General features: G+C 43.0%; 1 protein-coding gene across 2 annotated transcripts in view; it reads left to right on the top strand.

The window, feature by feature from the left end:
* The first annotated feature begins 1942 nt into the window (after positions 1–1942).
* Positions 1943–26158, top strand: part of LOC127610135 (A disintegrin and metalloproteinase with thrombospondin motifs 2-like) — a 160574-nt gene continuing 136358 nt past the window's right edge. The window contains exons 1-2 of one of the 2 annotated variants that reach the window (XM_052079909.1): positions 1943–2203; positions 3462–3886. In XM_052079909.1, coding sequence (XP_051935869.1) covers positions 2116–2203; positions 3462–3886 — 513 coding nt within the window. In that variant the 5' untranslated portion in view covers positions 1943–2115. The remainder of the gene's footprint in view (positions 2204–3461; positions 3887–26158) is intronic. The other variant, XM_052079916.1, reaches the window with a different exon arrangement.

Here is a 26158-nt window from a genome sequence, read left to right as displayed (position 1 = left end):
TATAACTGTCGCTTCAAAAGATAAAAAAGCAGGCACATTTACAGGTGCAAATTTCCAATCCTCGCGCAGAATCATCGCGAGGCCGCCTCCCCTCCCAGTCGTGCGCGGCACAGCGTGATAAACAAAGCCCGGTGGAGTAGCTTCATTAAGAGTACCATAATCATTTGGCTGCTGCCAGGTCTCAGTCAGACACAGAATGTCAAACTCACGGTCTGTCAGGAGGTCGTGGACGAACTGGCCCTTGCTCGTAAGGGAGCGGATGTTCAATAGGCCAACGTTGACAGCAGTGCAGCTGCGAGCGACCGCGATGCTATCCGACCTCGGGACGCGTGTCAACACAGAGGCATCCGCACAGCGTCCGGTGTTCTTCCGTGGGCGGCGAGCGGTGGACCAGAACGACCTGATGGAGCTGGAGTTGTCATTTGAAGTTAATGCAATGCAAATTGAGACAGCTTGAGAATGACTTGGGAGCTGAAGCTATTCAACATCACGCCTATGTTGTCCTAGATCGTGCAAACTTATTATTATTTTTAGACAAGATGTCATTGTCGACTTGAAGATACAGCCCATACATCAATCAATAATCTGTTGCACTTTTTCTCATGAAGGCTGCAGGTGAGCTGCATCTGATCCTAGCAGACGTTGGGTGAGATCTGGATACGCCAGTCAAGTGCAGCACATACAGACAAACAAACCTTCAATTAATATAATTAATATGGGATGTGTCAAGAAGCCAAAGGACATAGAAAAAACTCACGTGAGCACGGGGAGAACATGCAAACTCCACACAGGAATGCCACCGGCAACTGTGAGGTGGACGTTCTCTCATTCGAAAAGTCAAGCTGGGTTAAAAACGCTAAAAGGGAAATGCAGTTTATATCATTTCATCATGTGGTGTGAAGAAAATAATAGTTGAATCAATGCTAAGGGAGACTAAAATATGTGCAAATACTTGTGATTTTACTGAAAACTTGAACCTTCTGTGTGTTGTTTTTTTTTTCGTGTGGCTTCCGTTCACAAGCTTTAAAAAAACAAGTATTGTTGTGCTGCCAGGTCAATGCATATTTGATGCTAATTTCACCATCGCAAAATGTTCTCACAGAAGCGCCTATGTAAGAGAAATGTATTGTCACTCTCCTAAAAATCATTGCCAAAGTTATATTTTGACAAAATGTTTTCATTATTATTTTTCACCTTAAACGTCTCCTCAGCATGTTGGACACCTCTGCTAAAATCCGATACATCCTTCATTAAATGGGGCATTCATTTCTACTGAAAAGAAATGGTGAATACATATTTTTTTTAAATGACCAGTATTTGATTCAGATTTACATATTTTCTAACAAGGAAAACGACTAAAGCTCAAACCCAACTTCTTGACTGAGCATTTAAAGTCAATACACCTGTTTGTGGAAATCCAACATACTGTCAAATGTATTATATAGATTTGTAAAATATGTGTGTGTGTGTGTGTGTGTGTGTGTGTGTGTGTGTGTGTGTGTGTGTGTGTGTGTGTGTGTGTGTGTGTGTACAAAAAGCCCATGCACTTTTTGTGAGGTTGACTGGCAAAAAAAAAAAAAAATGGTGTCAACGATTAAAGAACGCATTCGAAGTTTGACTCAAGGAAAAGGATCTCGTTCTTGATGATGCCCTTGAACAGATGTCTTCTCTCAATGTTTCTGTCTAGGGCTAACACACCTGTCCCACTGTATTTTGCCTGCTTGTGAGAGAGCACTTCATGAAGTAAAGGGTGGGGGTGTGGGGGCCTGCACGCCAAGATAAAGAGGAGTTGATAGTGTTAGAGAGGAGGAGAGTTGTGGGAGTGGAAGTGGGAAAGAGAGTGAGAGAGAGTGAGAGAGAGAGAGAGAGAGAGAGAGAGAGGGAGAGAGAGAGAGAGAGAGAGACAGAGAGAGAGAGAGAGAGAGAGAGAGAGAGAGAGAGAGAGAGAGAGAGAGAGACGAGAGGAGAGCTCGGTCTCTCCCGGTTCACTTGGCAGTCTTGTTGCGGGCTGCTGTGCTGTTGCTGTCGTGGCGTGGCTGGTCGCGCCAGGCGGGGGAACTTCACCACACTGGAGCCCGGAGTCCCACTCTCTCACCTGCGCAGTTCGGAGCTGCCATGGGTCTCTTTCCTGGATTGACTGTCCTAATCATTCTACCGGCCTTTCTGCTGCACACCAGCGGCCTTTACGTCGCCAGTAGCGTTGGTACGTACAACAGCGCGGGAGGGAAACGTGGCCGGTGTTTACGTTGTTGTCTGTCCTATCGGTTCATCTCTTCCGTGCACACATGGGAACTCCCCCGGTGGAGTGCGGAAGCTCCAACGCGGGCGTGCTTGTGTGATTTGTGCCATGCGATTTGTGCAAACAACTTCTGCGTGTCCCGCTTGCAGCGCTTAATTGCCGAGACTTTCCAGAGGTCCCCGGGCGGCGTGTTGGTTTGTCCACGGACCATCGAGAGCATCGTTACATGACCGGAATTAGCCGGGATCGGGGCAACCCCAACAACTCTTATGTGCTTCGCATCTATCGATTTGTCACAGGAGGCTGGAGTCGGATGTCAGTATATTGATTACACTATTATCAAATCATTCTCGAACGCGGTGGAGTACACATCATATTGTTGTGCGCTGCCTTGAGTATTGCCAACCCGCAAACTTTTTGAAGATTGCGCATGGAAATGATTGACAGCCAAAGCAAGGGCACCTGAGGATCACTTGAAATGATGCTGCCGCCTGCGTGTGCTTCGTGTGTGCGCGTGCGGGGCATCCCCTAAAACTTGCATGTCGCCGTTACAGTCACGTGGTGAATACAAATATTGCTCATTGCAAAAAATGTGCATTTTATTCGGGTTCCTCTCTCATGGTGATGAGGCGACAATGAATAGTAATGATGACGCGTTGACGAGCGTGTGATCAGGGAATTATGTGACAGATGGGTTTTGCTTTATTTCTGTTTCCCGTCTTTGAGCCCTGAGCCTTTTCGAAAGAAATTTTCTGAGCTCGAGCAGCCTGACAGTGAGAAAGCAGTGTGAGAGCCGCAGTTAGCACCTTGATCTCTCACTGGCATCCTTGTTGATGGTGGAAGGGCACAGAAGGTGTCGGGAGCGCAGCGCGCTCTGCTGAGGCTGCCGTTTCCAAACATGTCGCTTGCCTCGCTGCACGGGTTCGCCTCTGGGTTCATGGGTGTGTCTGTGCGTGGATGAGTGCGTAAGGCCCGCACCTTTTATTTCCTTTATTTATTATTGCTCACCATGTGACACATTCCTCAGCATGCTTGATATTTCTTTAATCCCTTCGTTTGGTCCCATCTCTTTTCCCCCCCCTTCCCAACGCACTCTCCTGTTTATGCACCTTTTCCTTTTGTTTTTGGTCTCCTCATCTGTCACGATTGATCTATTCTTCCCATGTGCATTGTGACTCCCTCAATCACGCTCTCACCTCTGCGCCTCCTGTCCTTTTCTCAGACTCCCTGCAGCATGTCCTGGGGGAGTATGGACTGGTGAGGCCAATGAGTGTGGATGCAGAGGGCCACTTCCTGTCGCATGCTGTCTCGGCAGGCCATACGTTAGGAGGGCAGCCCCGTAGGCGCCAGAAGAGGGAGGTAGGAGGAGGCAATGAAAAGTGTGAAGAACCGAGAGGAGCGGGCGACGACCGAGAGCCGGCGGCCCGCCAGGAAAGGCTCTACTACAACGTCACCGTCTTTGGCCGGGAGTTCCACCTGCGCCTGCGCCATAACGCCAGGCTGGTGGCACCCGGAGCCAAGATGGAGTGGCGCGACGACGACGATAGCACACGGCACTTTGAGACGCTGCAAGATGACTGCTTGTACGTGGGGGACATCACAGACACGCCAGGAGCCACGGTGGCCATCAGCAACTGTGACGGCTTGGTGAGTGACTTGCATCCTTGCTGTTTTAATGGTGTGTTTGGGGATGGGATGGAAAGCTCAGAATACTGTACTTGTTCTTCACCGCGTCACTGTTCCCGAGGTGGTTTTCCGTTGCTCTGCAAACTTGATCTCGCTGAAAGCAAAACAACCAATCACAGCAGTCGACAATTAAGCTTCATTAATAATATTTTCAGGTCACTTGGATGGATTATTTTTTCTAGCTGCCTCCTAGCAGGTTTTTGGAGGTTGGCCAGTGAGATGAAAGTTAGGTGTGAGGGTCTGAAAAAAATCATATTAAATTTCAATGTATCACTTGGGATTTGTTCAAACCGCTAAATTCATATTTCATTTCTTCACATGCAGCTTACGTTTCCAGCGTGATTTAATGAAGTCCTAACAGTAAAACACATGGGGTGTTCTGAGGGCATTCAATTGTTCAAGGCGGGACTTTTCTTGTCTGAGCAGGCTTCATCTGTTCATGCACAGGGGCTAAATAGGACACCGCTACACTTCAAACCTGGTAACATGCCAAGATAAAGGCTGTTACACCCCAAAAACTAGCAGGAGGTGGGGTGATGGTGGTGGGGGAAATATAAAAATGTTTCCTCTACTACAGTGGACCTCTGAATACCTGTTTACCATTCGCATATTTTGTTTCAATATTCCTTTTTATAAACTGGAAAATGTCATCCATCAATCCATTTTCCAATCCGCTTTATCCTCACGAGTGACGCACGCGTGCTGGAGCCTATCCCAGCTGTCTTCGGGCAGTAGGCGGGGTACACCCTGAACCGGTTGCTAGACAATCTCAGGGCACACAGAGACGAACAACCGTCCGTGCTCACACTCACACTTTGGGACAATTTAGAGCAGGGGTGTCCAAACTTTTTGCCAAGGGGGCCAGATTTTATGTGGTAAAATGTCGGGGGGCCGACCTTGGCTGACATTCTTTACATTGAACAACAATATTGTTCAACAAATTTTAGTAAGCCAGTCTGTTTCACATTTCCATTTTTATTTTAATTTCAACAATCTTAAGAATTTCTTTTGGTTCATTTGAAACAGGTATATCACATGCAACTGCTTATTAACTTGACTTTTTCTTGAACAGAAGTCTCCTGAGTGCAAATTGATTGATTTGAAACATAAAATGTATCACCATGACTTTTCAATAGTCACAAAACCTTTGACTCGAACAACAGGGAAATGAACAAGCAATACACATATCCACAACTGCAAGGATCATTTGAAATATGACATATCAGTCAATATAAACACGGAGTGATGTCTTGTTAACTCGTGAGTGATGCCCTCTAGTCTCTAAATGCTATTACTCATTTAGTGAATGCTATTACTCATTTAGCCACTAGAGGGAAGCAGTACTCTATGAAACATCACTCACCAGTCTACGAGACCTCAGTCAATGCAACACGTGTTCCATTGCGCCCAACCTGCGGGCCAGAAGGCACTGATTTTATGACAGGGGCCGAGGGCCGGATGAAATTCGACCGCGGGCCGGATTTGGCCCGCGGGCCGGACTTTGGACATGCCTGATTTAGATTCCATGAACCTGCCATGCAGGTTTTTCGATTGTGGGAGGAAACCACAGTGCCCGGAGAAACCCCTCGCAGGCACGGGGAGAACATGCAAACTCTGCACAGGATGGCCGCACCACCAGTTGCTCACCGTGCTGCCCAACTGGAAAATATATATGGAAGATTCATTTGCGTTTTATTTTTCCATAGTATATTTTGGGATTACCATTTCCCCCAATGTATTTCAAAGGGTGTCAATTATACAAGGATTCTTGCTATTTGCGGGCCGGTCGGATCCCAATCCCTGATGAATAGCTCAATTCCTCTGTGTTTTAAGTTATAATATCAGCATTCGCCATTAGATGGCAGACATGGCTTAGGCGGTTGCATTGGGTTTTATCCTTCCTCATAGTACGTGAGTTGCCTATTTATATTTTGCCAATTTAGAATGACATGCAGGACAAACATAGTGCCTCAATAATACTTTGTATAAGATTTTATTATTCATTTTTTTCTGAAAAAATGCACGACTTCTTGTTTTGGTCAGCAGTTTTGTGCAATTTGAACGATAACTTATGCAAAAGCACTCTTTGTACTGAAAAAAAGAATCTCAGTAAATGTGGTTATTTCATGGTTTGCTTCAAATCTTTTGTTGTTGAATAGTGGATCTTTCATTCATGCCTTGTGAAATGTATTATGAACAATGAATTATATTAAGTATGCACACTCCATAGTTTTGGCATGCAGCTGCTTATGAAGTGCATCACCCTCTATGCGCCTTCCCCAGCAGCACTGATGAAAAATGTTGATAATATGACGGATGGATGCTGAGTTTTGATTGACACGGTCGGAAAGGTGTTGATTTCACAATATTGTCATTCTTAAAGTCGTAGTTGTAGCCGTTGAGTATTGGTAAAGTACATACTAAATGCCAAGTAATGTGTTGAGTCAATATGAGATTGTGAGGAGGAGATCCCCTCAGCGGGAAACTGCTCATTAGTCAGCCAGACCAGCCCACCACGAGAGCTGAGCAGAGGCAACTGGATCCGTTTAGGACCGAGGACGCCGGGGAGTGAGCGAGCATCTGAGGGAGCAGGCAGAGAGCCACGACAACACAGACCTGACATGCCCATTCAGCATGACACCCGCCAGCGGCATCTCTTGCCGCTACTTGCTCTGGCCTGCCATCACAGGGCCTGTAGGCAATTTGGAGGACACGCTATTGTCAATGTGTGATCCGATTGGGATAACGGATGAGCTTGTCAAGCGGTTGGCTGCCCTGCTTTGGCAAGGCGCACGTTTGTAGCATAGTTCGGCAATTGTTGGGCTGTCATCGCCCTAATCTCATATTGACAAGCTAGCGCTTTTTCAAAGCTTTGACACCACTTAAGACAATAATAGAATAACGTGTGATGACATATAAGTAGCTGCAAAGAAGATTTTAAATGGACAGACTTGTGCCTGCCAACCACAATATTGAATTACTTTACGATAAGGATGTATAATTATGGGGCTGTCATTTGAAGAATCTTGAATCAAAGCTGCTGCTGCACGATCCACACAGTGTAAGCCCAACTACAGTAACTCTCCAGAGTTTTCTATGAGCAACTTATGTCGTCACCCATTAATTACTTCTTCCATCCTCTGCGGGCATTCAAAGAAGTACAGGCAAGCTGTGTCAAGCAGAGCTTTCTTTTTGAAACCCAGTGGAGCCACATGGCTGCCATTTGACCAACTGTGTCCCCTTCTTCAGCTACCCTGGGTCTTTCTGCCCTGTTGGTTCAAGTCCCCAAATTTCAGATGAGAAGCCCAGAAGGGCACAAGGGAGAATCTTTGGACAGGCAAGGAATAAGATGTATGTGACGTGTGGCTATGATCAGCTGGTTAGCTTCTGGGTTGGTTGTGACGACTCAAAACACTGTGCAACATTAGAAATGGGCTGTTTGGTGTGAGCGCATGTTCTTTTGTCTTTGGTGTGGGGATTTCAAATTAAATTGTGGTTTCTGCGCAAATCCAGAGCTTTGGGAAGCAATCGCTAGAGAAAACAGGAAATATGCCACAGCCACATGGAAAGAGTATATCTTTGTGTGGTTTCAGGATTTCTTAAAATTGTGTGCCGCAATGTCAATCCGATGTTGTGGGTGAGATGAAGGATGAATATATGGTTTGTGCTCTTTGTTTTTATAATTCCATTTGCATTGATTTTAACCTGTGTCCCACAGCAAAGAGGGAACCTTGCACTTTGGGGTACTGCTCTTACTATATGATAATACATCGACTTCCACTTATTTTTTTATACTCATAAACAATCCACAGTACATTTAATGCAGATTCTGACACACACACTCACACGCACGCACACACACACACACACAGACACACACATACTTAATGAATACTTTATTCCATTAAGCAAATAAGACCATGCCCAAAGTAGAGTACCACACCTAGCAATAGAAGTATTGTAAAACAATATTTTACACCACATTTTAACCACACCCAGGGGTTTTTGGACATGGAAAAAATAACTAGTATTGAGAGATCAGGTAAGGGAAATCAAGCGTAGTTAGTAACTACCAGAGGTGGGCATTTCGTCAGGAGTGACGGAAGGTTTTCCTGACGAATGACAACAAAAATGATGGACTAAGCGACAACCGAAGTGGCTTTTCGTCGGTCACTGTAAATTGTTCCATTGACTACATATAGCAGTTCTGTCAGATGCATAGAATAATCAAACACTGCCCTGGCACTTTCGTGTGCCATGAGAGATCATCAGGTGAATTGCAGAATATGATCGAGCTTGACTTAAGTTGTCCAAAAATGACTTTTTATTGAATGCAAGTCACGTTTCCATGTTAATCTCAAAATGTATGGTGACAGGCAGAACAATTACCGTATTTTCCGCACTATAAGGCACTTCAGATTACAAGTCGCACTTTCAGTGAAAGGCCTATTTTAAACTGTCTTCGTGTACATAAGGCGCCTAGAATACAAGCTAAAATAGTGGCTTTCGTTGTGTTATGCATCCACTAGAAGCAGCTACGCTAAAGTGAATGCGATACAATACAAAGCAATACAGCTTTATTTATATAAGGCTTTCACAACTGCTGCATCTGTAACAAAGCTCTTTCCACAACATTTTAAAATACTACTTGCAAGAAATCAGAATATTGATTCCTATACAAGGCGCACCGAATTAAGGCGCACTGTCGGCTTTTGAGAAAATTGAATGCTATTAGGCGAGTCTTATAGGCGGAAAATACGGTAAATGCTCTATTATAAAATGGCATAATTTGACCTGTGAATCCACCATTTATCATTCCTACAACAGAATAATAGTCTCGTGTTCGAAGATACAGGTCCGGATATCACCCTAGTCAATTTGTGAGTAAATTAGATTACATTTCAAATACTGTTTCCGCTTCTTGTGACATTTTTCTTTGGTGGTTACAGGTGCCCGTTGATTTTCGTAATGTAAAATAGGAAGCTCAGTAAGAGTTGTGAAAAACTGCTGTAGACATCTATGGCACCAACCGGTAGAGCGATGCGCATTGCACCTGTGCAAAAAATATGCCATCATCTGAGTATTTTGGGGTTGTATTTACACATTCTGTGAAAATGCCATTCAGTGTGAACAAAGTACTGCATGCAAGCTTTAATAAGAGGAGACGGGGCTGTAACCTATGGTTTGCATCTGCGATTTTAAGTTATCACAGCAGAATCGATTGACAGTTACTATGGCTATTGTACTTTAGCCAATGAGTAATTTTTGTTTGTTTGTTTCATTGGCTGCATCATTAAAAGAGTGGATCGATCAGATTGTTATTAGTACATTGAAAACATTCTAAATACACGGGACTGTTTTTTTTAAATCATTGTCTTGAAAAACAAACGTATGCTGATCCAACTGTAAATGTTGCAATCACTAATTGTTTATAGACTCAAATACCTACTTCCTTTGAGTGCAAATGCACACATTTTTTTCATGCGACTGTTGCCACACCTCGTAAGATAATCACTGGGTTCTGCTAAATGCTAGGGTAGCAACGTGAACGTGGTAATAGCGGGTCATATAGGTTGCACTCAGCAGCGTGCAAACAGTCTGCAAATGAAGTTCAACTGGGTGGAAAGGGATTCTCGTATCCTAGTTGAAGTGTGGTATCTGTCATGCCTGAGCTTGGGACCCAACTCCTGATGTGTGATCGTACGAACAGTGTCAATGCAATTTTCTTCTCAAGCAGCTTCATTTTGCCATATGACTCATGTGTTCTCCCATGCTTACAAACCATTTCCATTGATATCCCATAAAAATTAACACACTGTGTTTAATTGAAAAAATACTTGTAATTCAAATTAGGCTACTTAACATCTACATCTTATTTCTAAGTAACCAGTACAAAATTACTTTGACAAGAGACATTGATACCTTGAGATCCAAGTGACCTGACTTGAAAGTTTTTTGAGAACCCCAATTTTTGATTTAGAGATCTTATTTTTTGCCTTGACGCGCAAACAAAAATTTGAGTGCAGTATACTGGCAGTGTGCGTTAATCTTAAAAAAAAAAAAGAGTGTTCAAGCTCAGTACAACTTCTAGTTAGGATTTAACAGTCATACGAAATATAAAACAAAGAGAATTACATGTTGCAGGTGAAAATGAACACACGACTTTGCCTTTAACACATGTTAACAACACACCACAGGCAGGCTAACAAATAGCATTTGTCTGTTGGTGTTTGGACACTTTAAAGGCGAAGTCAAGTCTCATTAATATTGCCTTTACGGCAGCAAGATCCATCCGTTTTTATCAATCTCATTGGGTCTCAGTGGGTGGTCGTTTTGCCACTTGCTATCGACTGAAAACAACGTCACGGTGCCTAAGGGCTCAGCTTCCAAACCTCACATGATCAAAAGCAGAAAAGAGGTGAGGCGTGATTACCTGAGACACACACACTCACACACACACGCACGCACGCACGCACGCGCACACACACACACACACACACACACACACACACACACAGTGATCCTAGTATTACTAGATAAATGTCAGATATACTGTAGGTCAAAAAGAAGTTATTTTTACTTGCTAAGTAGCAGCACTCTCTGAATGATGCTATTCAGAATTAGAATCAGAATCATCTTTAATGGCCAAGTATGTAGAACACACAAGGAATTTGTCTCCGGTATAACACGCTGCATTAGTATCATCGTAAACAATTGCCCCCTTCCGCACCCCCCACAAAAAATGACAGTGGAGGGAGGAATCAAGCCACCGTTTCCCCCCCAGCACCCACAAATTCTGCTGTTTTCAAGACACATGGCGAGAGATGTTCTATTCTTGAGCAGCCTTTGTCTGTTTTTAGCTGTAGCACTGCTCCTGATGCAAATCCAGAGTGGCACTGAGGGTTAAAGTCATTGCTTGCTGTCCGTTGAGTTAACATTTGAGCTTTAGTTGACAAAGAAGTGCAAGAATCTGGTGGTATTCACTTAGAGATGTATGCTTTAGTTTGGTCGGATGGGGAAAAACATCTTTACAAGATGGCTTTCAGTAGTATAAAGTTTCATCTAGCTGACGCTTTTGCAGCTGGCTTGTCCCATTCACAATTGCCACTTTAAACAAATGTATGAATTATAGCCAAAACGTTTGACGATGACAAGATTTTTTTCTCCAATTTTGGGAATGGGGGGGCGGGATGATTTATAGAAAATGGGCAAAAAAGTGGCTGATTTTAAAAGATCAATTACATGATGAATTGGTCAGGCGTGTCACACCTGGCGAGTTGTGGCGGGAGTGGCAAAAAGAATGAACCAAATGCAGGGAAGCAAGGCATGATGAAATCAAAACAAAAATATATTTATTTTCCAAAAATAAAACAAAAAGGTAAACAAGGCGTATGGAATATTAAATCACAAATGAATAGGACTCCAAAGGACTAGACACAACGCTGCGAACCAAAAATAGTAATGGATTCACACACAAGAACTGACAGGAACACCAAAAGAAGCAATCACCCAACAAAGACTGAAAAGAATCATGCAACTCAATACAAGCAAACTGGCAAGAAAACAAGGAACACCTGGACGAGACACAAAGAGTAGAAGGGCACCGATTGGTTAACACAAAGGACCAGGATGATATGGAAAACAAACAATGAAAAAAGACCCCCCAAAAAAACCCAAAACAACCTAGCAACGACAAAATCACACGACGAAATAGAACATGAAACATGAAACATTAACAAATGTAATCCAAACAACACAGAATCATGACAGAGCCAAAATGTAGCATGCCTTTTGGCAGCTCCGTGTATGAAACGTGCACCCTGCTCTGCAGCATTTTGGGAACAGTTAAGGTTCCGGGGTCTCGCTCCAACACGTTGACCTGTTCTCTGCGAGGTAACCTTTGAGGCTCACTTTGCTCCCTGAAACATTGCTGGGTGAGGGGGTCTTTATTAATCCACAGCAGGAAGGCAGGACTGGTGGTGGGTGCCCGTTGGAAGAAAATCATCATGAAGGAACGGAAAAATATTGACATTTAAGTCTTTTGTATGTTTTCTCTGGACTGATGCATGTAGGTGGTACACGCTTTTAACAAGGGTTCACACTTGACGACCACTCTACTGTGCAAAGCCTTTGAAAAATCCGAGGTTATTTTGTGTCCATTTTATGCTCCAGGCGAGTCTGGTTCAGGCAGACGGAACCAACAGATAGATAGATGTGGAGGACCAAGAGTGCCACAGATAAGTACATGTGTACATTTATTTTTGTATATTTATTACATCATTTCAATTGACTTTCTATACAGTTTATTTCATTATTTATATTTTTATTCATTCCAGCATACATTTATAGATTTGTATTTCCATTTTGCCGCCTTTTTTGCACCGTGTGTTACGGCATATTGTTATTCGTCATTCTCTTTTATCAAACTCATTCGGATGGCACTAGGTGGGACTTGTCCTTATATCAGCTCAAAACATTTTTTTGTTTTTGCACAAGCTCTTCAGTCACAGGCCTTTGGGGAAAAGCTACGGGTTTAACGTACTTAGGCCAACATGTCAGCAGTTTCACTTGCTGTCCCATGCCGGACATGATGCTCAACAAGAGACATGGGTAATGTCGCTCGTGTTTCATGTGGTCTACATGAGAAGCGTGGGAGAACTTCATTTGTAAATGCTGTATGAGTGCAATTGCAAAAGAATAAAAAAATAGTGCACAGCGTGCTTGACAGACTGATGCCAGACATTGTATTTTCAGGACTCTGGTGGTGTACAGTACAGCCAGAAGCTGATTATTTGGTCTTGTTGTCCTGGCTGTGATGCTCCTGTTGCACGTCTGCCCAATAGGAGAAGTCTGAAGAGTGCCCCAGCAAATCTGACTGTGTTAATTCAATACCATAGTGTGTTGCTTTTAACAAGTGTCTATATGAATCCACATAGTTCAAGTAACATTTACTCACGTGTTGAATAGTGTGTTAGAGCAACAACATGTATATTGACAGTACAGTAGTAATGACACTAGTGAGTATATAGAATAACACTAATATACAGTATAGTGCTCAGGCCAACACTATACATGTGGGAAAAATGACACAATGCCTCGCTACTTTCAATGGAATGCTGTTCACTTTTTTGTGCCTGTTATTATCGTGAACGTGCACACACTGCCCTACTGCCATTGCAGAGGGTTTAATCGTGTGTGATTGTGGTGACAAGAATACATGAAACGACAGTGGCGCAGACTCTTATAACAGCCATGGCCCGCAAATACACTCAGTCATTACTGCAGCATTAGGTGTCAATAGACAAGATATCCCTTCGCTGAGCCAAGCCATACATCCCTCCCTCCATCCATCCATCCACCAGGCCCAGCAGTTAAGCTCTGTCACGCGCGGCAGCTCGCTGGGCACCGCAGCGTGTTATTCCACCCCGGGTCACACGATAAGCAGCTCTCAATTGTAATCAGCTCAAATTGAAATGATGACATCAATTACAGCCCAGCGCACAGATGTTATTGACCCTAGACCTCCTAGATGTGTAAAGTCGCTGGTGTATGGAAACGGAGTGGTGGGGCCAGGGTAGAAGAGTACCTGCAGGCTGCGCGGTGCTGAAGGGAGAGCCCGGTTTGGAGAGGCACGACTGAGAGAGCGATTAGTGTTCTCGGTATCTGATTGCAGGTTCCACCCTGCAGCGTAGCTCGCTCAAACAGACAATTATTCAATCTAGAGCTATTATCAGACAGACCGAAACACAGGAAGAGGGGGTGGGGGGTGGGGGTAGCGACCCATTCCGAGGAGCGCTGAATAGAGCGAAGGAGTGCTTTTACCAGAGCTGTGATTATTGCCGTTCACTCAGTGCACTTAACCAGCCCCCTCACCTCCCTTTCCTCTGGTGCTCTGTCATTGATAAAATGATGGCTCACATTGTTTGAGTGGTGGAAATAACAGGTTTTACTTGAGAAAATAAATCAGCAGAATCCCAATGATTATCGGGGAATACGTCATTTGTCATTTGAGTATGATGCTTAAAGAAAAGATAAGATAAGATAACCTTTATAGTATTTGATCCACACTGGGGAATTTTGCAACTGGGGAAATTTGCAAAAGGACCTCATTCAAGATTTAGACAAGATTGGAACATGGCCCAGGTACAGCCCCGTAGTCTTTCCCACAGACACCGATGTTCCAGTGAGTCAATCAGCCAGCCTGTCAGTCAGTCCCTCAGGCCGCGGGGCCATGCAATAGCTGATCGATGCTCGCCAGCATCAGCATTTCTCTTACTAATAGCGCCTGGAGCTGCAGAATCTTGCCAACATACCCCCAGTCATATAAATCCTGCCAACTCCCTTCTGAGACCACTAAACCTTGCAGACATCATATTGCTGGAGCTTTCACTTATTACAATGTTTTCACAATCAGAAATAAAACACCGTTGAGTGAAAATGTTTGTTAATCCAGAAGGAGGGTCATGCACAACACACACCTTACAAGAAAAACCGAAGCATCATAAAGTGGACAAGGGATGGTTATTACTGAAATACAACTATTTTAGCATTTCTCTTTTCATGGTCTTCTCTGAGCTCGGGTCGGTCACTTGGTGGCTCTGTGAAGCTTGGGCACCTATCGGATTGATCATGGATATTTCATGTCAGCCAATGACTTTTACAACATAAGTGCATGCTTGAACCCGTTGCACTTAGTAAACAGGAGCGCCAAGTCCGATGTCATGAGTTATGTGTTGATTTGCCTCAATGTTGCGCCTGCATGTTCCTTAATGGAGTGGAGGGCCTGAAGACGAGCACAGTTCAAAATTGCGCCTACTAACAGAACCTCACATCCTCCTTGTTACTCAGACTGCTTCCTTTTGTTTTGCCTGCAAGAGAGAAAATGTAAAAAAATCCTCTTCTAGTCTAATCAGTTTTTTTTCCATGCCAGCACACATGGAACCAGAATATGTAATGTATTATATAATGCATTGTAATAACTGACTGTGGGGGTTGGAGTGAAGCAGCAGAAACAAAGAAATACATCACTTGTGCTTTGATGACGGTGACTGATCTGCCAGTATCTTGCAAGGAAGTTTTAGTATTATCTAATCTGTTGTAATGGCAACTTGTCTATCATGTACATTAAGGGAGGGCAGAATGATTGATAAATCTGAATTCCATCAATTGTGTGGAATAGATTGTGGCGTGTTTATTGCATCTTGAAGTAAGAGAGGCTGCATGACTATTATCATAGTTAACTGATGAAATATCTTAAATTGCAATTGAAAAAAATCATCAACAGAACGAAATAAAACTCTTTAAAAAACTGTTTTAGAAAAGACATCTAATCAGAACTACATTTTACATTTTTAAAACCCACCGTAATTGCAGCAAAAATGCCCTTCATCTTTGACTTTTTAAAGTCATTTCATTCATGAACTTTTGGGGTTATGACGATGTGGGCACACAGAACAAAGGTCGAACAGTCATTTGGGATTTGTAATTTACCTTAATTTATTACACAATATTGAGTGACTTTTTAGAATATTGCATTCCACATAAAAGCAAATAATATCTATCTATCTATCTATCTATCTATCTATCTATCTATCTATCTATCTATCTATCTATCTATCTATCTATCTATCTATCTATCTATCTATCTATCTATCTATCTATCTATCTATCTATCTATCTATCTATCTATCTATCTATCTATCTATCCATCCATCCATCCATCCATCCATCCATCCATCCATCCATCCATCCATCCATCCATCCATCCATCCATCCATCCATCCATCCATCCATCCATCCATCCATCCATCCATCCATCCATCCATCCATTATGGCATTGTCTGCTGGACTGGAGCGACTGGTCAGGAAGGCCAGTTCTGTCCTGGGCTGCTCCCTTGACACTCTGGAGGAAGTGGGCAACAGAAGGATGCTAACTAAGCTAAAAGCTATGATGGACAGTCCCTCCCACCCTCTCCATGCATCCTTCAGCCAGAGACTGTTCCTACCGACTGCTGTCAGGCTGCTGAATAAAAAAATAAAATAAAAATAAAATAATAATAATAATAAAATTATGTGATGTGTGTGATGTGAAAAACAATTGTAAATAGCACTGCGATTTATCCATTTTGTATTTATATTGCACTTAATTGAACGGTGTTTGTTTGGTTTTTTTCTTCTTTCTACCCACATTCTTGCTGCTGGAGGCTGTAAATTTCCCCAGTGTGGGACAAATAAAGGATATCTTAATCTTATCTATGTATCTATCTATCTAGATATAGATCTCTCTCTCTCTCTCTCTCTCTCTCTATAACTAAACTTAAACTAATACTAAAACTAATACAAACAAAACTAAAAACTAATATAAACTAACAAACACTCTTTTCAAAATAATTTATGACAAGTCTCTACTTTTACTGTGACTGGCTGCCAACATGTCCAGTGTAGGCCCCTCTTTTTTACCCTCAGTCAGCAGTTCGCCCGTGACCCTAGTGAGGACAAGCAGTGTACAAAATAGGTGAATGATAATTTTCTATCTGCAAATGCCGGAGTATCTTTAACGATAGCTTCTGAGCTGTGCTGGTTGTGAATCAGGAACAGGCCACGTCAGGCAGCAGCAGCATAATGTTAGCCTCATTAACGTCACCTGTCGTGTCCTTGAACAGCTCCATGCAGCTGTTTTGTTGTGGACCCTGACCTCTGATCTTCTCAAGAGAGGAAGTCGATCCATCATGGATCAATAAAGCATTTTGTCATTTGTTTGTAAGAAGCTGCTTGCTGTCAACTTTTGCATCTGTGTTGTGTTTGTTTAAGCGACTATCCAGGGTGGAGGTCCCGCTTTCAAAATGGCACAGCAAAAGAAATTCTAATCTTGTGGGTTTTTTTTTCTTTCCACACACACTGACATTCAGACACAAGGTGGGTTTCCATCCACATAATTGTTTTACAATTTTCCAAATTTGCCAAAGTTAACCTGAATGGATATGGTATAAATTCGAGGGAAAAAAAAGGCCTAATATTCGCATAATTTTTTTTTTTTAATGCTTAGAGAGGTTGGATTTTTCTGCGTGTCAATAAAAGGAAAATGAGCATGGAAACAGCTTTATGCGAATGAACATAGAGACAGGATCGGATATTATGTTTCACGTACACGTACATCATTTAGTTACAAAACATCGCGGCGTACGATCAGGTATGTTTGAAACGGAATTTCTGGAATTAGTAAAAGAAGCGACCATTACCGCAACAACACAACTACCTTTCCAAAAAGACGATGAACGGCTTGAACGGAATCTGTCTTGCTGTCATGACGGCTCGGCATGTGGGTCAATGCTGACACAAATGTAATGTTCTTTCAAAACCACAAAAGCTCGAGCAGCGATCTATCCATGGTCCCTTTTGTTGACATTCGGTGTCCTGTGGCTGATATGTTGTCATCTCATAGCTGTGGCAGTTAAATAATAACAGATAAGATAAGATAAGATAAGATAAGATAAGATAAGATAAGATAAGAACACTTTTATTAGTCTCGCAATGGAGAAATTCCCAATTCACAGCAGCAAAGTTATGAAAGGAAGATGTAGAACAACAACATATAGGAGCTGCTGGAAAGGCAGCCACTCTTGCGGCACCATTTTGAAGTCAAAATAACAAAAATAACACAACACAACACATAGGACACGGACAGTCGTGCAATCTTCACCACCTTTCTGCATGCACTTTGTTGTCTGTAGCAGTTTTAGATGAAAGAGGAGAGGATCAAAGTGTCCTTTCACCAGTGGATCAGAGAAGTCATGCTGAAAATGTGCACACGTCTGCTACAAGCTAAGTTTTGAAAGCAAACACGAAGCTGTAGCGTCCATTGACGAAAAGAGATTAGTTCACTTCTCCTGTCCCACGTAATCCGCTTCAAACTCCAAGCCGCGACTCCCAGTTCCAAATCCGCATCGTCGCTCCGCGCTAACGCTCCTTTCTTCTCATCGTCGGCTTCTCAAGCCTTACATCCATCCAGCCGCAGACCGTTCAACAGCACTGATCTCTCCGCTGAACAAAGCGGGGCTGTGAAAAATGCTGCCCATTACAGGCACAAGACACAAGCGCCCCGGGACTGTCCAGCAACGACAGTCAAATGGCGCCGACATTCATTCATTCATTCATCTTCCGAGCCGCTTGATCCTCACTAGGGTCGCGGGGGGTGCTGTAGCCTATCCCAGCTGTCTTCGGGCAGTAGGCGGGGGACACCCTGAATCGGTTGGCAGCCAATCGCAGGGCACACAGAAACGAACAACCATTCACACTCACACTCACACCTAGGGACAATTTAGAGTGTTCAATCAGCCTGCCAGGCATGTTTTTGGAATGTGGGAGGAAACCGGAGCACCCGGAGAAAACCCACGCAGGCCCGGGGAGAACATGCAAACTCCACACAGGGAGGCCGGAGCTGGAATCGAACCCGGTACCTCTGCACTGTGAAGCCGACGTGCTAACCACTGGACTACCGGGCCATGGCGCCGACATTCCTCCCCGTCAAAAACAGTGCTGGTATACCGATGCTGCCGAGAAAGCGCAACCACCAATCACTGAGTCTCCTCCTTGATGAATGTCGCGGCCAAAAAATGCTGAAAAAAGTCCACATCAGGTCCGCACGACGTAACAACAAACACAAAGTGACAAAACAAACACAAAAACAAAAAAAAAGCAAGGCTCAAGAGAGCACTTGCTGAAGGCTGCCTACTCGGGCGCGATCTTGACTTCAAAGTCAATGAAAACTGACATAATTTGCAAGTTTTTTTGGGGGGGGGGGGCATATTTTCACTAAATTTGCTTGAAAAACGTAAAACATTTGGACAGAAATCCCATGACAGACACACTTGAGAGCGGAGACTTATTGTCATGTTGCTCCACACGGTTCATCTTTAATCCATTGCCTGGCCATCTCCAACTACATCTCCGCTCCTCCCAGCACCTAGGCGGTATTCTATTGGCTCCCACCCACGCAGGGATGCGGTACATGAGGCCCCGGTGCGGCCCAATCAGCAGAGTGGCAGCACAGTGAGAGGAGAGTGGCCAATGTGAGCGATGCGGAATGAGAGACACAATTGAAATGAGACACACTGGAGAGGAAATACTAATTGAGGAATATAACATTCATAACATAAGAGCAGCCATTCTCCATGATAATCCGTAGGGCGACAATAAAGACTGTCTTGTTCATGCTTTGGTTTCTTCTCCTCTTATCACAGGGTGGGTGTGAGTTTGATGTGATCTGATGGAACCCCCTGTCTATTTTTTTCTGCTGTTTGACAACATGAAGGCAACATCTACCTCCTCTTTTCTCTCTTCATCCCTTTTGTTCATTTTACACACTAGATGGGTGGGGGAATATCTGTATGCATTGTGTATGTCTTCCTCTTAACAAAACATAAACGCACAATGTCATTGGCAAAAAAAAACCCAAACGAAAAAAACAACAACAACAATAAACCCCATCCAAACACTAGTAAACATAGTAAAAAAAAAAACAAGGACATTTCTCTTTGGTAGATTATGTCTTCATTGTAACAAGGCTTCTTGGCAGTATGTAATTCTAGCACTGAAAATCCTATTTCACTCCCTTTTAAAAGGTGCCACATTTGTAAGGAAGATACATTTGTGGGATGAGCAGCAGAGCTGAGTGTCTGGGATGTGCCGATGAAAAATGTTCCATATTTTCTCTGCCGATAGAAAACATTTTTTTCTTTTCTGTTATCATTGACTCTTTATTTGAGCTTTTGCTACCTGAACATGTGGAGGAGCATCATGTTCAGCCATGAGTCCCGATCAGGGGTGCCCAACCATTTTTGACCGAAGACATACTTTTCAAGGAACCAACCTCCCGCGATCAACCCGTTACCGCATGTGCACACATTCATACATGCACACACGCGTGCCATGATAAGCAACAGCCATACCAGCCCCGAATATGAACGAAACTGAAAAATCAAATGGATACAATAGTTTGTGAGTTTGTGAAAAGGAAATTACTGCCTACGTTAGTAGAGACCAGGCGCGGAGGCTTGGGATGCACATTTGCAGCATGTTAAGCGCAGAAACTATCGTAACTCGCGTGTACCGTTTTAAAATGCTTTTCTTGGTCCTCCAGATTCCCATTCCTTGCCAGTGCCCTCTGTGAATTGTAAATGAAACAAACTCTGAATGAGAATAATAATACCGATGTAGTGCAACATCATTGCAAGCTGCAATTGCAGACTGCTGACCGCTGGCAACTTCCGGTGATGCAGCTTTTTTTGTGAAAGTGAAACTAATAGGATGCTTAGGGTGCAGTGTGCACTAATACAAACATATATATTAATAACATGCACACAGACACATAAATCTTTTTTTTTTTTCATTTCCCATAACACCCATCGAGATCGACTTGGGACCAGTCCGTGGTCTACTGGTTGATCAAGATCCAGATGTACTGGGCACCCCTGGTCCAGATGGTGCATACAGTAGTTGGATAGTATAGTCAAAATGTGGCAAAGATACAGAGATCGAAATGCCTATTGCTTCAGAGGCATCTTTTCATGGAGGCAGTCGTGTGATGGTGTGGATGGCATCTGCCTTACTAGAACAAGGCGTGTCATCATTCGAGGCAATCTCAAAGCAGAGAGATGTCGAGATGAATTTCTGCAACAAGTGGCTTTCCCTTATCTCGACAGTCTGGGACCAAACTTGATCCTCCGAGATGACAGTGCTCACAGAGCGGGGCTGATCAGGAAAAAATCAGATGATGATAGCGTCCTTCCAACTCCACACCATCGATTCAACTCCCATATTACCGCAGAGTGTATCAGTCATCGTCCAAATTGATTCGCAAGCTGTTGTTAGTCATAGCTGCTGATATGATCTGCCAGCTAAATGTGCACGGCCCCATCGTAATGATAAGATATTAAAAGTGTTTTTGCCCAAAAAGAGAAACATGGCATGGAAAAAGAACATTTTGACCGTGGTGGTTGTTGCTTTCAGTTTGAGTGGTCACATTTGAAGAGTGAGTGATTTAATATATTTGCAAGGTGGATGATGTCAGCAATGGCGAGAATGACTTCTGGTCAAATGTGACATTGGTAAGAGCAAATAATAATTTTGCAGATGGGGTGATGTAACTCAAATGTGTCTTTCCATGAAATGATGTACTGGTGTTTCCGCAGACTCTGGATATTTTTGCTCATCTCTTTCAACTTTCAGCACTTCATCATCTCTTTTTTGATTTGAAGCAACAGAGATCATCTACAGTACTGTATTAACAGCCTATATTTGTGTGATACCTTTGATGAACAGTAATAACATTGATTGATGTTGGCCAGAACAGACCTCAGTGTGTCTCTTCTCACATTGCTGGAGCTCATTCCTCAGTGTCTACGAGACCAGAAGTTGGCTGAGGTGGGGGCTGGCGAATAATTTGGTTACAGGAGGTAACTATGAGTTATGGTGGAGGGGAAGGCAGGCTTTTTGACACAGCTGTGCGCTGGCGATGGCCTGTGATGTATAATGGCAATGCATGCGAGCTCAGAGAAAATTGCCTGTGCGAAGGACCCACATGCACCGAGTTGCACACGCACTGTGTGCAACTCTTTTAAGCATATCGAAGCAAACTTCACATCTTTCCTCCCTGATGTGTCAGATGGATCCCCATGAATCTATTGGATGATGTGTGGGACAAAATTGCACAAAATCCCTTTTTACAAAGAGCTTGTGTCATTTACGCTCTCTTGCAGTTTAAGTGGCTTTTTGCCGAAGCCCGCTTGGCAGCGTTGCGCTCAAAGCAGAGGCGAAAAGGATCTGATTTCCTCTGAGATGATGTGATTGTATTAAACTGTGGCCATTGACTTTGCTTCCAAGCCCCAGTAATTGGTGGCAATAGAGGAGCCTGGCGTTTCCCCTCTAGATGAAATCTCTGGTCCAGCTCGAATGGATGGGCATTACAGTTTGCTCCTGCATGCTGCTGTGTGCGCGTCTGTGTGTGGAGGCAGAACATGTCTGAGGGTGTTATGGGTGCACTAGCCCATATTTATTTGTTAGAAAGTGTAGGGATTCCCCAGTGGTTTCCAGTTTGATAGCTCCTCTTTTATTTTTCCGCTGCCGACTTTCCTCGAAGGACACACAATATAAATCTATTTCTTCTCTATGCGTAGCAGAGTGTAGGCAGCAGAGTGCTGAGGGGCTTTGGACATTCTTCCCAGACTACAATCAGTTACATTGGCTGATGCTGTTTCAAAGGCGACATGGCCATCCGATTTAATTGCCGTATTCTCCTACATTCACCACGAATATGTATGTGTGTGTGTGTGTGTATGTATATATATATATATATATATATATATTAGAGCTGTCAAACGATTAAAATATTTAATCTAATTAAAAATGCAACTGTCATAATTAACTCAAATGAACTAAAAAATTAATCGTGATTACTCACACATTTTTATCGTTTATGAATTTCCTTTTACATTTTTTGTCCTATTTTGTCCCCATTTTAATGCTCTCATCAACATGGAATCATGAATCACTTTTCTATGTGCCAAATGTAAATATTTACTGAAATAACAATTTCGATTTTCAACTTTACGTGAACAATTTTTCACTTGGTGCAGTTATTCACACATAATCTGTCACACAATATTACTGTCCATCAATAACGGTGAAAAAAATATTTTGTCACACAACAGCTGATCTAACAGCTTTTTTTATGAAATCAAAACAGAGCAATATAACATTATAAAGTGCACATCTAAGGTACACTAGTACTCAGCCTATAGTGGATTTAAACCATGGTTGCATACTCCGTTTTTCTCAAGTTTGCTTTCAACACAGCAGTCTGTTTCTGTATGTTTGTTGAAGAATAACGAGACACCGGACCCCAGTGTTCATTATGTGCCGCTGTATTCGAAACTGCCGGCCGTACAAACAAGCACACGCACTTCCCCGTGCTGCAGGGGCAAACCATTCTGGAAGGGGGGGGGATTCACTCCCCCTAACACAGTCAGGCTATGTTGATTGTGTTGGTCCTTCTTGCCCGGAAGTCTCTCTAAGGTTTTTGTGTAGACCTCATTTCGAATGACTACACTTGGTTCGATGACAACACTGGAGACGTTTTACTTTCGCTAGGTCGCTACCACCGTAGCGCACTGTCGCTGTCAGACGAACACAGAGAAGCTCCACCCGCTCTATTTATATGGACACAGACCACTGTAACCTTCCACACAAAATAGTTCCAAACAAGTAACAATCGCGTCAGTGGCATACATTGTGTACCTGTATGATACAGAGAGAGAGAAGAACAGATAACTTTGATCTTGTCAGCGGAGCAATATGGCAACTATTTAAAAGTAAACTTTCGATTCTAAGTATCCCTTTTCGGTGTCTCGCGCTGCCGTGGCCGGCAAAACAGACATGGGCGTGGACTTCTGCAGGGCGCTTGTTGTTTTGTTTCTGGTGTATTTATAGAGCAACGTAACATCCGCTTGTGACGTGTGCCGCGTTAATCTCGCTTGACAGCTCTAATATATATATATGTGTGTATATATATGTGTGTGTATATATATCCATCCCATCCATCCATTTTCCGGACCGCTTAATCCTCACTAGGGTCGCGGGGGGTGCTGGAGCCTATCCCAGCCGTCTTCGGGCAGTAGGCGGGGGACACCCTGGATCAGTTGCCAGCCAATCGCAGGGCACACAGAGACGAACAACCATCCACGCTCACATTCACACCTAGGGACAATTTAGAGCGTCCAATCAGCCTACCATGCATGTTTTTGGAATGTGGGAGGAAACCGGAGCACCCGGAGAAAACCCACGCAGGCCCGGGGAGAACATGCAAACTCCACACAGGGAGGCCGGAGCTGGAATCGAACCCGGTACCTCCGCACTGTGAAGCCGAAGCGCTAACCACTGGACTACCGGGCCGCCCTGTATATATATATATATATATATATATATATATATATATATATATATATATATATATATATATATATATATATATATATATATATATATATATATATATATATATATATATATATATATATATATATATATATATTTGAGCTGTCAGTTTAGCGCGTTTTATTGGCATTAATTTAAATGAATTTTAACGGGATTGATTTTTTTTTCGCGAGATTAACGCGGCACACGTCACAAGCGCATGTGACGTTGCTCTATAAATACATCAGAACAAAACAACAAGCGCGCTGCAGAACTCCACGCCCATGTCTGTTTTGCCAGCCATGGCAGCGCGAGACACTGAGAACGGATACTTAAGAGTTTATGAATGGAAAGTTTACTTTTAAAAAGTTGCGAGATTGCTCCACTGACAAGATCAAAGTTACCTGTTCTTCTCTCTCTGTGTATCATACAGGTATACGATGTATGCCACTGACGCGATTGTTACTTGTTTGGAACTATTTTGTGTGGAAGGTTACAGCGTTCCGTGTCCATATAAATAGAGCGGGTGGAGCTTCTCTGTGTTCGTCTGACAGTGACGGTGCGCAGAGGCGGTGACATGACAACGAAAGTTCAGTGGTGCAGTGGTAGCGACCTAGCGAAAATAAAACGTCTCCATTGTTGTCATCGAACCAAGTGTAGTCATCCGAAATGAGGTAGACACAAAAACCGTAGAGAGACTTCCGCGCAAGAAGTACCAACATAATCAACAGAGCCTGACTTTGTTAGGGGGAGTGAAACCCCCCTCTTTCAAAATGGTTTGCCCCAGCTGCACGGGGGAATGCTTGCGCTTGTTTGTACGGCCGGCAGTTTTGAATACAGCGGCACATAACGAACACTGGTGTCCGGGGTCTCGTTATTCTCCAACAAACATACAGAAACAGACTGCTGTGTTCAAAGCAAACTTGAGAAAAACGAAGTATGCAACCATGGTTTAAATCCACTATAGGCTGAGTACTGGTTTACCTTAGATGTGCACTTTATAATGTTATATTGCTCTGTTTTGATTTCATTAAAAAAGCTGTTAAAGCAGCTGTTGTGTGACAAAATATTTTTTTTCACTGTTGTTGATGGACAGTAATATTGTGTGAGAGATTATGATTGAACAACTGCTCCAAGTGAAAAATGTTCATGTAAAATTGAAATTATTTCAGTAAATATTTGCATTTGGCACATAGAAAACTGATTCATGATTCCAAGTTGATGAGAGCATTAAAATGGGGAAAAATAGGACAAAAAATGTAAAAGGAAATTCAGAAACGATAAAAAATGTGTGAGTAATCACGATTAATTTTTTAGTTCATTTGAGTTAATTATGACAGTTGCATTTTTAATTAGATTAAATATTTTGACGTTTGACGTTTGACAGCTCTAATATCTATATATATATTGCCCGTCGTCCCGCATGCGGTCTGTCCTTCCGTCTGTCCCTTTTCAAAACGTACCTACTTCACCGCGCCGCTGCGCGCCGCCACTGCGCCGCTCAGGCAGTGGCTCACTACGATCGCGCGGGCATCTTAGCGAAAAAATGTTGTCTACCCACAAGCATTGCAATGAAATTGTTAGTTATTTAGTAGAGCTAAACATCTCTTTATTTTCGCGATAAGCAATTAAGATGAACAAAAAGTTGAACCAAGCAACAACACTTTTGTGGGCCGAAGGCCCACCTTACCAGCCTTCCGCAGGAACTAGCTTATGAGCCGCCCGGAGGGCGGCGAACCAGCTAGTATATATATATATATATATATATATATATGTATATATATATATATATATATATATATATATATATATATATATATATATATATATATATATATATATATATATATGTGGTTGCGTGGTTGTTGAAACATTGGACTACTCCATATTATATACCAGTGGTAGAGAACTCAAGGTCCTCGAGAGCCATATCCTGCCTGTTTTAGGTCCCTCCCTACTCCAACACACATGATTCAAATGATCAGCTCATCAGCAAGCTCTGTCGAGGCCTGAACAAATGAATCAGGTGTGTTGGAGTAGGGAGGGACCTAAAACAGGCATGATATGGCTCTTAAAGAACTGGAGTTCCCTAACCCTGCTATATACACCTTTATTTTTTTTCCTTCTAGATCATCATTCAGCGTCCTTTAACGCAATATATTCCAAATTCATGTAAAGGAATTTATAGACGCAGCATGTGGAAATGCCGGTGCATCCTGATGTTTTTACAGGCGTCTGCCTCGCGAAGCCTGTTGAGAAATTTGG

Source organism: Hippocampus zosterae, chromosome 1, assembly GCF_025434085.1.
Source record: "Hippocampus zosterae strain Florida chromosome 1, ASM2543408v3, whole genome shotgun sequence".
Classification (NCBI taxonomy): Eukaryota; Metazoa; Chordata; class Actinopteri; order Syngnathiformes; family Syngnathidae; genus Hippocampus; species Hippocampus zosterae.
Note: the sequence above shows the minus strand (reverse complement) of the source record. Positions and strands in the feature narration are given on the sequence as shown.